Source organism: Pan troglodytes, chromosome 8, assembly GCF_028858775.2.
Source record: "Pan troglodytes isolate AG18354 chromosome 8, NHGRI_mPanTro3-v2.0_pri, whole genome shotgun sequence".
NCBI classification, from domain to species: Eukaryota; Metazoa; Chordata; class Mammalia; order Primates; family Hominidae; genus Pan; species Pan troglodytes.
Window position 1 is genome coordinate 82441654 of NC_072406.2, and position 15185 is coordinate 82456838.

Consider the following 15185-nt stretch of genomic DNA (forward strand, 5'->3'; position numbering starts at 1 on the left):
TTTGGTAAAGACAGGGTTTCACCATGTTGCTGAGGCTGGTCATGAACTCCTGAGCTCAAGCAATTCGTCCACCTAGGCTGCCCAGAGTGCTAGAATTACGGGCATAAGCCACGGCACCCAGCCCACCCTCCATTTTTTAATCTTTATTGTTTTGCAATAAAATTTGGAGAAAAAACAGTAGAGGTAGAGAGAATTTTCTTCTAAATTTATCTAGAGCATAAACATAAAGCAAGAAACTAATCCAAACCAAGCTTTAACTTTTTTTTTTTTTTTTTGGAACTTATAGACTAGTTTTGGAGTATAAAATCCCTATCAGAAGAGCTCATGTAGTTAAAAGAAAATGTTCCATCCCCATAAAGATGCTTTCGAAAAGGTATACCAGATTTCATCATTTCCAAGAATACTTTATCTTATTCACTGCTCACCAAATGACAATGGCTCTTAACTCTAAGTTTTGGCTGTAAAGTTGGTTATATGATTCTAGAAGGATATACTCTAAGTTGTTAAAAGTATATGGATACCTGAAGTATTTCATCGACAGTGACAGAAGTCTATTTGAGAAGCTATCAGAAAGAAATACGATGACCGAAGTTCACACTGTTGTGCCCCTTATTCACTTAGAATTGTGACTTAGCAAAGAAAGACATGACTTACACCAACCCAAAAAACATTTGTTCAACAAATTGTGTTAAGATTCCAAGGGAGATCATTAACTTATTAAAGTAAAGAAATTAAAACACATACACACAAAACTTTTAGTAATACTCATTTGTTTTCCAGTTACATAGATTTTCTACTCATTGCAGCTCAAACAAATGCCTGTATTTGCTACTACACACTACCATATGTACCTGTGTAGAGCAATAATTTAATTTGTCATGTCATAATTAAGAATAAGCTGCTGGCCGGGTGTGGGAGCGCACACCTGTAATCCCAGCACTTTGGGAGCTGAGGTGGGTGGACTGTTTGAGCTGAGGAGTTCGAGACCAGCGAAAGCCTGTCTCTACCAATACAAAAAAATTAGCCAGGTACGGTGGTGTGTGCCTGTAGTCCCAGCTACTCAGGAGGCTGAGGTGGGAGGATTGCTCGAGCCCAGGAGATGGAGCCTGCAGTGAGCTAAGACCACAGCACTGCATGGGTGACAGAGTGAGACCCTGTCTTAAAAAAAAAAAAAAGAAAAAGAAAGAAAAAGCTGCTATTTTTGCTATTTTTTCTTTTCAGATAAGCTTTATGATGACTAAATTTTGAAAACAGATATTCTAAGCATAATCTGTTTATTTTCCTGTCTTTACAAAATCAAGCAAAAGGGTCTGCATTTCCAGTTGTCAAACTTTTCTGTTTTGCAATGACTAATAATTTTGACCATGGAAACTTCCCCAAGAAAAACGCATTTATGCCAAATTGCAGATAATATTCTGTTAAGTTTCTGAAGCATCAATCTATTTGATTAGAGGCTTGACTTTCTTTCAGAAGGGGAAAAAAGAAACACATATTCCATATTTATATATGCTTCTATACACTCCCAACAATCACCTGAAAAAAATAGAACCCTACATTGTCAGACATAGAATTTAACATGAAAGTTTAAGATATGGAATAGAAAAATATCTGATTTCTAAAACTAAAAAATCAGGTCATGATATTTGAGCACTTTAAGATTTAGAGAAAGCTTTTATCTACCCAGTGTTTCATACTGTTTATACCATGTTTTGGAAAATTTCTGGTATCTCAGAAGTTTTATGTTAGAAGATACTCTGAGCTATAGGTGCTTTTATATTTGATCCTAAAATTGACCCAGAGCAAAGGACATCCCTACAATTTAAAAATATCCAGTGAGCCCTTGCCTTTACCTTCTCTACCCACTGGATTCGGAAATAATCAAAGCAGGGTACGCGAGTCACAAGATTTTCCAGAACTGGCTGGACTGATTACCTAATGATATGCCAAACTGAATATCCACATTAAAAGGTCCTGATATGGGTTGGACACAGTGGCTCACGCCTGCAACCCCAGCACTTTTGGAGGCTGAGGTGGGCAGATTGCTTGAAACCAGGAGTTCGAGACCAGCCTGGGCAACATAGGGAAACCCTGTCTCTACAAAAAAATAGAAAAATTAGCTGGGCGTGGTGGTGTATGCCTGTGGTTCCAGCTATTCAGGAGGCTGGAGCAGGAGGATCACTTGTGCCTGGGAGGTTGAAGCTGCAGTAAGCCAAGATCATGCCACTGCACACCAGCCTGAGTTACAAAGTGAAACCCTATCTCAAAAAAAAAAAAAAAAAAAAAAGGTCTGATATGGATATGAGCCATTGGGCATTTTTCCTTAGTCTGATATCGATATGAGCCCTTGGACATTTTTCCTTAGTGGAGCTGACTGAGCTGTGTTAAAGGTACATGCTCACTAGATCATGACATTCCCTCATTATCATCCCTCGGATGACTGACCATATTAGGAATAAAGTCCAAGGCCAAGCCCGTGAGAATGTATTCATGTAAACTTAATCACAATAGATTTTTTATACAAAAGAAAGAAAATCACACTCTAATGAATCAAGTTAATTAGATTTTTTTTTTAAGGCTATAATCCAAAATGATGTCTACCACACCTTTATTTGTGTTTTAAACAAGTAACTTCCTTTAAAACAAAACAAAAGAATTCCTTCCAGCCTCTCAGGCAGGATGCCTTCTGCCCAAGGTCCACTGAGGTCTAGACTACTGGTAAAATCCAGAGTCATAAGAGCTTGTGCTTTTGAGCTGGGACAGGGCGTGCCAAGGGCAGAGTCTTCCTTTGAGTAATCCACTTTATAGACACAACCAGTCCCTTATAAGACTTCAGTGTCTGAGAGTAATCTAAGTGAACACACTTAACAGGACACCAAAATGTAGCCTGTTTCCTATTTTGGAGTAACTTGAAGCAGCAATAAGAGTAGGTACCAAAACATCTATGATCATTCTGGTCCTTGGTAGGAATACAGTCACTTAGAACACTGGGAAAATAGCTCTATGTCAAGAAAATGTTTTCCTACCTGTAGCATACCTGTATGCCAGGGTATTATCAATAAACTTAGGGTCATCATTTTATACCTCTTCATTGCTCAAAATGGTCTGAGATGCTACAGTATGATATACATGCTATTATACAACAAGCAGATAATTCAAGCCAACCCAATGGGGCCAATTGAAGAGGGAAGGATTCTGCAGTTTATATCAACTCCCAGGAAATCAGATGTAACAAATTCGAGTTTCTGAATAAATACCACTCTGACACTCCCACAGGAAAAACACATGCCAATTAGAAGTCCCTCCTGTATTTGCGGCACATAATTGGCCTAGGGCTGTTTGCTCCATTGCCTCTAATTGGAGTCTTACCCAGGAAGGCTCCTGGGAAGCAATGCAAAAATTGGAATTTCAGGCAGTACAGAACTGCAGCAAACTTCCTGGTAGAAGTGCAATGAATGTGTCTATTTCTATCTAATAGTCAGGCCCAGAAAAACAGTAAGACAGCACACACAAGAACAAAATTACTATTATTCTAGATGTGCACTGCAAAGTGATGTTCGTGTTGTATATTGACATCTAGCTAAAGAAGGTCAATAACCTATGTAACTCTTACAACTCAAAAACCTTTGTACTCAATGTGAATCAAACTTCCTTACTGAAGGAAAAAAACTGAAAGGTAGAAAAAGAATAAGATATTTGTCCTTGTGTTAAGTTGCTAAATACAGTACAAACTGCTTCCATTGGAAAGGAGACTAAGAAGAGATGTGTTTTTTAAAATGACTGTTTAAAGTTGTTCTTATAACACATGTTCTTTGTAAAAAGATTAGACAATATAAAAAGACAAAAATGAAAATAAAACCAAGAGTCACTGGCAGTCCCACGAATCATAACTATTTTGATATATATTTTATTGTTATTTATTTTCCTAAGACAGGGTCTTGCTATGTTGCCCAGTCTGGTCTCAAACTCCTGGACTCAAGTGATCCTCCCAGCACAGCCTCCCAAGTGGGATTACAATTGCCCCACACTCAGCTATTCTGGTGTATACAGTTGTAGACTTCTTTTTCCCCTAGAAAAGTAAAGACTTTTACAATTTGTGGTAAGCCTACCAATCTGTATTAAAGTTAGGTTTCTTCTCACTGGTGTATACAGGAACAGCTATTTCCTTTTAGAAGTCTGTGTGCCTACCTGTATTAACTCTATCTTAACTGTGCAAATCTTAACGGTACTAGCCCGTTACTAAATTTTCCTATACTCATTGAATAATCTAGTTTACTTTTACTGTTTCATAAAGATCCCACAGCCAAAATTCTGTGCTGGCTACCTGGTTTATTTTAGAACCAGTAATGAAGTATTACGACTTTAGTTCCAAATACACATACAAAAAGGACCAATGTAATTTTTTCTTTTTTCTTTTTCCAAGACAGATTAAATACTTTTGCTTTTACTCCTCCTCTCCTTCCCCAAATTATATTTGCTCCTTTAACTAAATAATCTAGTTTTAAGACTAACTTCTTATTTAGTCAATGGACCTTTTTTTTTGAGACAGGGTCTCACTCTGTCACCCAGCTGGAGTACAGTAGTGCCATCTCGGCTCACTGCAACCTCTGCCTCCCAGGCACAAGCGATCCTCTCACCTCAGCCTTCCAAGTAGCTGAGACTACAGACACATGCCACCATGCCCGGCTAATTTTTGTATTTTTTGTAGAGACAGGGTTTCACCATGTTGCCCAGGCTGTTCTTGAACTTCTGGCCTCAAGCCCTCCACCCGCCTCAGCCTCCCAAAGTGCTGGGATTACAGGCGTGAGCCACCACGCCCAGCCTAATCAACAGACCTTTAACTCACAGCACAACGAGGCATTTTAAGCACTTGTTGAGAGACATATAAGAAAATTCATATGTAGAACTAGCTGATCTGAGTAAAGAGACTGTGTCCAAAAACAAGGATGCCTTACCTTATCTGCATAAATTGGAATATCATGAAATGGAGATATATATTGTCCTTTCTCATTTTCTGCAAAATAAATTAGAAAAAGTTATTACTATAATTAATTGTATTGCTAAATGCCCACAGTACACATTTTTTTTTTTTTCTGAGATAAGGTCCCTTACTCTGTCACCCAGGATGGTGTGCAATGGTGTGATCTTGGCTCACTGCCACCTCTGTTTCCCTCTTGAAGGCTCAAGTGATCCTCCAGCCTCAGCCTCCTGAGCCGCTGGAACTACAGGCATGAGCCACTACACCTGGCTAATTTTTGTGTCTTTTGTAGGGAGGTGGTGTTGCCATGTTCCCCAGGCTGGTCTCCAACTCCTGAGCTCAAAGCAGTCTGCCCACCTCAGCCTCCCAAAGGGCTGGAATTACAGGGGTGAGCCACCGCACCCTGCACCCGACCAGTACACATTTTTAAACCAAGATATTATTCTTACACTAGAAAAACTGTTTGTACACTTCACTTCTCCTGACTGTACTCCCAGGCTAGGCTGGGTTTACATCCTATGCACTCTGTAGGCATCTAATAAGTACTAATCTCTATAGTGAGAGCAGAGACTACTGAGGACACAAAAGGCGATTAAATTGTTTTGGACTGATCTTACATCAGTTAAGTTTACAGAACCATTATGAAGTACTTGGGAGGAAGGGAGGGGACCACTTTACTAAACAATGTTGCTAAAAGTGGTGTTCCCGGAGACAGCCAGCCATTTTAGATTATGACTTTCTTTAAGGATAATCAAGTTGCAACAAACATCTTCACAAATAATTTCTATTATATTCTAGATATATATTACTAATATATTCTAGAGGCCTAACTATAGCCAAAAAGTAATTTTAAAACTTCTTCAGTATTCTTTAGGCAACCTACTGTCCACATCGCATCCCTTCAAGTTTAAAAATCAAAGTGGAGGCCAGGCACGGTGGCTCACGCGTGTAATCCCAGCACTTTGGAAGGCCAAAGCAGGTGGATCACTGGAGGTAAGGAGTTCAAGACCAGCCTGGCCAACATGGTGAAACCCTGTCTCTACTAAAAATACAAAAATTAGTCAGGCATGGTGGCAAGTGCCTGTAATCCCAGCTACTTGGGAGGCTGAGGCAGGAGAATCACTTGAACCCGGGAGGCTGAAGTTGCAATGAGCCGAGATCATGCCACTGCACTCCAGCCTGGGCAACAGAGCGAGACTTTGTTTCAAAAAACAAACAATAAAACATAAAAGTCCCTTTAGGGCCAACTGTGACTTTGCAGTCTGTCCAGCCCTTTATCAGTTTTAAAGAAATTGACAAATGTAATATTATAAAGCTTAAAAAAGTTTATTTCTATTAAGGAAGGATAAAGCACTTAAAATTTGATAACTATATAGTGGGTTCTAATTATTAGTATTTCTTAAGTTCCAGAGAGTTCCACTTGATAAAAACAGTTACTTCAGCTAGTGCCAAATTCTAGGAGTAGCTTTGGTCTCCCATAACGGCCACCAAATATTAATTGCAAATAAATAACCTAAGTAAAAGCAGTGTGTTTGTTCTGCATATATAGCTTGAAGATCCACCCCTCACCTTCAAACCAGACAGTCACCTCTGTAAGCCTTTCCTACAGAGAAATTCTGGAGCCAACATTATTTCCAGAAAAACAGTCCCATGAATTATTAGTCAAAAGTTACTGGACTGTCCTTGCTGCTTAATTGCAAAATTAAATAAAATGGAGAGTGGGGGGTAGTTCTCACCCTTCCTGGATTTTACCTGATAGTTAACCTTTGGCTAGATGTGTGAGCTTTACAGTTCACTTTCCTTTTCCTCCCGCACCAGGCTACTTTTTGTTCCTTCAATGCCTATTCATTCGTCTCCTCTACTCCCCGCTTCCCCTTCCTTCATACACCAACTCAGAGTTCGAGGCACCTGCCCATTTCCTTCCAAATAAAACTGTAAAGAGGTTAAAATAGAAGCGCCTGTGGTGACACATTTATGAACGCCTCCGTTATCGCCCATAATCTACTCCTAGTAGCTGGGGGTGGGGGGAGTAAGAGGATAAAGAAAAACCCTAAGTAGCTTTCCTCCACCTACAAGGCCAAAAAAAGGTGGTGCCCTAAGGAGCGTGGAGGGCGCCAGCATGCAGCCTCCCGGTTTCCCCGTGCAGCCCTAGGTGCAGGACCCGGGGTAGGTACCCCCTAGACGCCGAATCCTGCAAAGGTAAAAACTTGGCACTTTCTCAGTCATGTTTCCAGATTGACGTCATCTGTTTGATTTGAGGGAAACAGCTTTCTGTTTCATAAGGAGCATTCCCAGCATCGGCGCTGAGGGAAAACAGGCGGCGCAGAGGCAGGAGCGCGACCGGGACCCCGGAGGACCGGTCCAGCGCCTTCACAGACGGCTCCCGATCCGGGCCTCAGTTTCCCCGTCTGTAAAACGAGGGGGTGGACTTGGCTCCGCTCAGCGCCGATAATCTGAGCTACGGCGGCGGAATTAAGGTCTTTAGGAAGTCACTGCCCCCACCTCGGAGTCGCCTTTTCTCCAAACTGAGCAATCCTCTTACGGGAATTATGTTACTTCCAAGCACCTTTCTAGGGTGGGTCGGTGATTTCCTTTTCCCATCAGACCCTGTCAGAGCCAGACACCTGCAAAACTAGCTGGGCCCAGGTTCGGGTACCCCGAGGCGTGAGAAAGGGACCATCTCCGTTCAGCGGGGAGGGATGGCCGAAGGCGACCCTCGCCGCCCCGACCGGCGGCGGCAAGTATGCAATGTGAGGCCGGCCAGGCCCCACAACGCGCCCGAGGAGACGGGCCCGCGTCGGAGACCTGGGGCCGAGCGCGGGCCGCACCCTCCCGGGGAGGCAAGGCCCGAGAATGAATGGGCGGACGGGCGCGGAGGGGCCGCGGGCCGCAGACACTCACTGAGGAAGACTCGGTACTCCAGGGAGAAGGGCGCGGCGCGCTCCTCGGTGCTGAAGCCGTTCATGGTGCCGGAGTCCTGCAGCCGCCGCTGCCACAGAGCCACCAGCCCGCACGCGGCGCCGACTGACAAGGAGAGAGCCCCGCGCCTGCGCACTGCGAGCACTGGACCGGCGGGCGGGGCGGGGAGCGCCTTTAACGCGGCTCCGCTAGTGTTCCCACCCCCGCCGGGCCAACCCCGTGCGCAGGCGCACTCCGCCAGGCCCGGGCGTCCGCACTCCCCAGCCCCGCCCCTCGGGCCCAGCCTCCGCGATGGCAGCTAGGGCTCAGAGGCTGGGCCACGTGGCTGGCGCCGGCGCTGGTTCTGTTCCTTCGGCTTTGGGCTCTGACCCAGGAGGGCAAATGCGCAGGCTCTAAGCTTGGACTAGCTAGGAGTTGACCGCCGACCACGCACACAGGGAACTCACCTTTGATTCTCACACACTCCTCCCCGCAGTCCTATTCCTTATCTCAAATGGCGTTGATAAGTCACCTGCTTCCCCAGACAGGCTCTGCTTGCGGTCTTAAAGGTGAGCATTTTTCTGATCCGTCGTAACAAAGTTGAGCCATATTACTGACACCCCTAGTGGCTACTAGTAAGGTACTCGCTTCTCCACTTTCTATAATCTCTCTCACTCCATTGCTTATCTGGGAAGTGAAGATAATAATATAACTATTTCATGAGTTACTGGGATGATTACCCGAGTTAATACACGTCAAATGCCTGAAGCAGAGCCTGTATCTTTGTAAACAATCTGGAAGTTGTTACTGTCACCCTCCCCAGTGGGGGAGGATTTACGCCCCGGGCCCCCCGCCCCCTCCATCCCCCTGCCACCCTACTTAACCCACCTGGGTCTCCAGGGGCTACAGATGGAAGCACTGGGAAGGTCCAGGCGTAAGCTAGAGTCCCGTGAAGGAGTGTTCTCAGGGACAGGCTCTTCTGATCTTGATTTCCTGTTTATATTCCATCATATCAGGCCAGACCCCAAAAACTAAAGACTGATTGAGGCAGCGGGAAAATATTTGCATCACTTACCTCCCCAGGAATACATGTAAAAGAAAAAAAGTATATCCACAATCCTAAATATAAATTAGCAAATTATTATTCACATTTCAAAGAATGCCTGGTTTTATTTATTTATTTATTTTAATTTCATGGTCAGGATTTCTTTAAATAACTTTTTCTAGAGCATTAAAGATAATGTGCCTTAATGACATTTTGAATTAAACTCTTTTTTTCAAAACAATGTCTATTGTAAAAAATGAATATTAAATGAAAACCTAGTAAGATCTCCAGTTAGTTATGGTGTCCCTCCCTTTGTCTCCATCCAACTCCTAAACCTCAGTGACACCCATTAATTTTCAGAAGGCTATGATTCACTGATTTTTTGAACATTTCACCACACTGTTTTACTGCCGTTAAAACAGAAGGGCAGGAAAAAAAATTAGCGAAGCAATAGTTTAGTCAATAATTAGGGTCAAGGCCAGGCGCGGTGACTTACGCCTTCAATCCCAGCACTTTGGGAGGCCGAGGTGGGCGGATTACCTGAGGTCAGGAGTTGGAAACCAGCCTGGCCAACACAGTGAAACCCTGTCCCTAATAAAAATACAAAAATTAGCTGGGCGTGGTGGCACGCGCCTGTAATCCCAGCTACTCGGGAGACTGAGGCAGGAGAACACTTGATCCCGAGAGGCGGAGGTTGCGGTGAGTTGAGATCACGCCAGTTCATTCCAGCCTGGGTGACAGAGCGAGACTCTGTTTCAGAAAAAAAAGTAGGATCAGGTTCAAAGAATATTTTAAGGGGATGCTCTTTTGATTGAACTGCTCTATCACTTTTCTGCCTTCGAGCAGATGGAACCAATTTTCTTGGAAAAACCCAGACTCTCATCTGTGACTGACTTAAGAAGACAGCAGTGATGCAATAATAATGTTCTACATACACTTTCCCTTTGCCTCCTGCCAGCTCAGAGCAAGATAATAATGTCTCACTGACCTCCAGACTTGTACACTGGCTCTTATTTCATCGAATGTATTCAGAGAGCCAGTCATTATCAGCTCTGGTAAAACACCCAGCCCTGGTGCATTGTAACTTTCCTTTGCAGGCAAGTGTAGTGAGCCCATAGGCCCAAAAGGACCTTGGTCTACTATGTCTCCCTAGGGCCTAGCACAGTACACAGCCTAGAGTAGATGTTTAGTGAATCTTTGCTGGACGGATGGGTAGAGGAATTAATGTAAAGGTGGAAAATACCTTCTTAAGTACATTAGTTTGACAAAGAAGGAGTCCATCTCTTCTCAAATATTATCTTTCTCACTCAGTGACCAAATCTAGTGGCACTTTTCAGTCCATATCCTGTCCCCTTTGCTGTGGGTGACCCTGTTGGGTGTCTCTAATTTCCTTCTTTGGCTTGCGACTACATTCTCTTCTTTTTTTTTTTTTCTTTTTCGAGACAGAGTCTCACTCTGTCACCCAGGCTGGAGTACAGTGGTGTGATTTCAGCTCACTGCAACCTCCACCTCCAGGTTCAAGTGATTCTTGTACCTCAGCCTCCTGAGTAGCTGGGATCACAGGCATGCACCACCATGCCTGGCTAATTTTAGTATTTTTAGTAGAGATGGGTTTTCGTCATGTCGGCCAGGCTAGCCTTGAACTCCTGGCCTCAAATGATCTGCCCACCTCAGCCTCCCAGAGTGTTGGGATTATAGGCGTGAGACACAGTGCCAGGCCACGACTACATTCTCTTCTTGTGTTCTTCCTACTTCTTCTTTTTTTTTTTTTTGAGATGGGGTCTCGCTCTGTCACCCAGGCTGGAGTGCGGTGGTGCGATCTCGGCTCACTGCAACCTCCGCCTCTCGGGTTCAAGCAATTCTCCCACCTTAGCCTCCAGAGTAGCTGGGATTACAGGCGTGTGCCACCACGCCCAGCTAATTTTTTGTACCTTTAGTAGAGACCGGGTTTCACCATGTTGGCCAGACTGGTCTCGAAGCCCTGACCTCGTGATCTGCCTGCCTCGGCCTCCCAAAGTGCTGGGATTACAGGCGTGAGCCACCACGCCCGGCCCATTCCTACTTCTTTGCTACTCATTTCTCATTCTCCTTCTCAGCCTTCATTTCATCATCTTAATCATCATTGTCTTTCTTATTTCTCATGTTCTCTCTCTCTAGAGCAATACTCTCTGTCTAGATTATCTCATGTATATCTTTGGTGTCAGCTACCACCTAGAGGTCCTATAACATGAAAACTTTCAAATCTATAACTTAGTCTTATTTAACACTTACTGTGGTCATGCTCTGTGATAGGTGGGTAGGGATGTAGCCCTACTAGGCCTTATAGTCAGAACTTATAGTCTAGAAGAAAGACAGACTTCAACAAATAATTATAATAAATTTGGGTGAGTAGAATGATATAGGAAGTACAGGGCATTACATTATGGGAGCAGAAAACCTCTTCAAGGAAGTGACCTGTAACCTGCAATCTGAATGATGACATGGAATTAATAAGGCAAAGGGGACAAGGCAAAAGCCAGAAAACGGTTAGGTTAGACTAGGCCGGGCGCGGTGGCTCATGCCTGTAATCCCAACACTTTGGGAGGCCAAGGCCGGCGGATCATGAGCTCAGGAGTTCGAGACCAGCCTGACCAACATGGTGAAACCCATCTCTATTTAAAAATATACAAAAATAAGCTGGACGTGGTGGCACGCACCTGTAATCCCAGCTACTCAGGATGCTGAGGCAGGAGAATCTCTTGAACCCGGAAGACAGAGGTTGCAGTGAGCTGAGATCACACCACTGCACTCCAGCCTGGCAACAAAGCAAGACTCCGTCTCAAAAAAAAAAAAAAAGAAAGAAAGCGGTGAGACTAGAGAAATAGTCAGGGCCAAAAGCTAGAAAGGCTTGGAAGGCATGATATGAGGATTGAACTTTCTCCTAAGAGCAATGGGAAACTTAAGAAGGGTTTTTAATGGGAAAATAACATGATCAGAATTGCATTAAGAAAAGGTACTATCAGCAGCTTAGAACTTGGATTGAGGTTTAGTAAGACTAGAGGCAGGGAGACCAATGCAGTCCACTGCAGGGCCCCAGATGAAAGGTGATGGTGGTTTCCTGAACTTGGGCTGCAAAAGAGAAGGCTGATTACAGAGCTGTGTTCAAGGTAGAATCAATGGAATTATTGATTGAATAGTGTGGAAGAGGAGAGAGGTGGAGATCTGAGGATGAGTCCCAGGTTTCTGGCTACAAGAACTGGTTGAGTTGAATGGTATGTCATTTACTGAGAGAGAGTGGGTGAGATGGAGGGTATTAATACCAAACACTCCTAGCTCCCTGCCCAATGGCCATATGACCTTCTCTTTTCTAACAGAATCCTGATTTTGTTCAAGAGACCGGATGTGGTGGTTCATGCCTGTAATCCCAGCACTTTAGGAGGCTGAGGAGGACGGATCACCTGAGGTCAGGAGTTCAAGACTAACCTGGCCAACATGGTGAAACCCCGTCTCTACTAAAAATACAAAAATCAGCCGGGCGTGTTGGCACGTGTCTGTAATCCCAGCTACTCAGGAGGGTGAGGCAGGAGAATCGCTTAAACCCAGGAGGCAGAGGTTGCAGTGAGCCAAGATCACGCCATTGCACTTCAGCCTGAGCAACAAGAGCAAAACCTCTGTCTCAAAAAATAAATAAAATAAAATAAAAAGAAGCCACTCTCCTGTGCACACCTTTGCCTCAGGGCAGCCAGCCCTTCCTTCATCTTCATGAAATGAAGTTTTGTTTGTTTGTTTGTTTGTTTTAGTATTTATTGATCATTCTTGGGTGTTTCTCGGAGAAGGGGATGTGGCAGGGTCATAGGATAATAGTGGAGAGAAGGTCAGCAGATAAACATGTGAACAAGGGTCTCTGGTTTTCCTAGGCAGAGGTCCCTGCGGCCTTCCGCAGTGTTTGTGTCCCTGGGTACTTGAGATTAGGGAGTGGTGATGACTCTTAATGAGCATGCTGCCTTCAAGCATCTGTTTAACAAAGCACATCTAGCACCACCCTTAATCCATTTAACCCTGAGTTGACACAGCACACGTTTCAGAGAGCACAGGGTTGGGGGTAAGGTTATAGATTAATAGCATCCCAAGGCAGAAGAATTTTTCTTAGTACAGAACAAAATGGAGTCTCCTATGTCTACTTCTTTCTACACAGACACAGTAACAATCTGATCTCTCTTTCTTTTCCCCACATTTCCCCCTTTTCTTTTCGACAAAACCGCCGTCATCATCATGGCCCGTTCTCGATGGTTGCTGTCTCTTCGGAGCTGTTGGGTACACCTGCAGAAAGGCTGTCACTTCACACTTGGAAGATTGCACAGCGGCCATGCAGAGGCGCTCCTCACCTCCCAGACGGGGCGGCCGGGCAGAGGCGCTCCTCACCTCCCAGACGAAGGGCGGCTGGGCAGAGGCGCTCCTCACTTCCCAGATGAGGGGGCCAGGCAGAGGTGCTCCTCACTTCCTAGATGGGGTGGTGGCCGGGCAGAGGCGCTCCTCACTTCTCAGACAGGGTGGCCGGGCAGAGGCACTCCTCACCTCCCAGATGGGGCGACTGGGCAAAGGCGCTCCCCACTTCCCAGACGGGGCGGCTGCCGGGCAGAGGCACTCCTCACTTCTCAGACGGGGTGGCCGGGCAGAGGCGCTCCTCACCTCCCAGATGGGGCGGCTGGGCAGAGGCATTCCCCATTTCCCAGATGGGGTGGCGGCCGGGCAGAGGCACTCCTCACATCCCAGACAGGGCGGCCGGGCAGAGACGCTCCCCACTTCCCAGACGGGGCGGCCGGGCAGAGGCACTCCTCACTTCCCAGACAGGGCGGCCAGGCAGAGGTGCTCCTCACATTCCAGATGATGGGCAGCCGGGCAGAGGCGCTCCTCAGTTCCCAGACGGGGCGGCCAGGCAGAGGTGCTCCTCACCTCCCAGATGGGGCAGCCGGGCAGAGGTGCTCCCCATTTCCCAGATGGGGTGGCAGCTGGGCAGAGGCGCTCCTCACATCCCAGACAGGGCGGCCGGGCAGAGACGCTCCCCACTTCCCAGACGGGGCAGCTGGGCAGAGATGCTCCTTACTTCCCAGATGGGGCGGCCAATCAGAGGCACTCCTCACCTCCCAGATGGGGTGGCCGGGCAGAGGCGCTCCCCATTTCCCAGATGGGGTGGCGGCCGGGCAGAGGCGCTCCTCACATCCCAGACGATGGGCGGCCGGGCAGAGGTGCTCCTCACTTCCCAGACGGGGCGGCTGAGCAGAGGCACTCCCCACTTCCCAGATGGGGCGGCTGCCGGGCAGAGGCGCTCCTCACTTCTCAGACAGGGCGGCTGGGCAGAGGTGCTCCCCATTTCCCAGATGGGGTGGCGGCCGGGCAGAGGCACTCCCCACTTCCCAGACGGGGCAGCTGCCGGGCAGAGGCGCTCCTCACTTCTCAGACGGGGCAGCCGGGCAGAGGCGCTCCTCAGTTCCCAGACAGGGCGGCCGGGCAGAGGCGCTCCTCACATCACAGATTGGGGCGGCCGGGCAGAGGCATTCCCCATTTCCCAGATGGGGTGGCAGCCAGGCAGAGGCACTCCTCACATCCCAGACAGGGCAGCCGGGCAGAGATGCTCCCCACTTCCCAGACGGGGCAGCCGGGCAGAGACGCTCCTCACTTCCCAGATGGGGCGGCTGCCGGGCAGAGGCACTCCTCACTTCCCAGACAGGGCGGCCAGGCAGAGGTGCTCCTCACATTCCAGACGATGGGCGGCTGGGCAGAGGCGCTCCCCATTTCCCAGATGGGGTGGTGGCCGGGCAGAGGCGCTCCTCACATCCCAGACGGGGCGGCCGGGCAGAGGCGCTCCTCACATCCCAGACGGGGCGGTCGGGCAGAGGCGTTCCTCACTTCCCAGACGGGGCGGCCGGGCAGAGGCGCTCCCCACTTCCCAGACAGGGTGGCTGCCGGGCAGAGATGCTCCCCACTTCCCAGACGGGGTGGCTGTGCAGAGACGCTCCTCACTTCCCAGACGGGGCAGCTGCCGGGCAGAGGCGCTCCTCACTTCCCAGATGGGGCGGCTGCTGGGCAGAGGCGCTCCTCACTTCCCAGATGGGGCGCCCAGGCAGAGGTGCTCCTCACATTCCAGACGATGGGCGGCCGGGCAGAGGCGCTCCCCATTTCCCAGATGGGGTGGTGGCTGGGCAGAGGCGCTCCTCACATCCCAGACGGGGTGGCCGGGCAGAGACACTTCCTAGACGGGGTGGCGGCCGGGCAGAGGCTGTAATCTTA

At 47.3% G+C, this 15185-nt stretch overlaps 1 protein-coding gene across 1 annotated transcript in view; it reads right to left on the minus strand.

The window, feature by feature from the left end:
• The window catches only part of PPA1 (inorganic pyrophosphatase 1), a 30614-nt gene extending 22469 nt beyond the window's left edge, over positions 1 to 8145 (minus strand). The window contains exons 1-2 of the mRNA XM_001164495.7: positions 7877 to 8145; positions 4953 to 5011 (exon numbers count right to left, since the gene is read on the minus strand). Coding sequence (XP_001164495.2) covers positions 4953 to 5011; positions 7877 to 7940 — 123 coding nt within the window. The 5' untranslated portion in view covers positions 7941 to 8145. The remainder of the gene's footprint in view (positions 1 to 4952; positions 5012 to 7876) is intronic.
• Positions 8146 to 15185: the final 7040 nt, after the last annotated feature.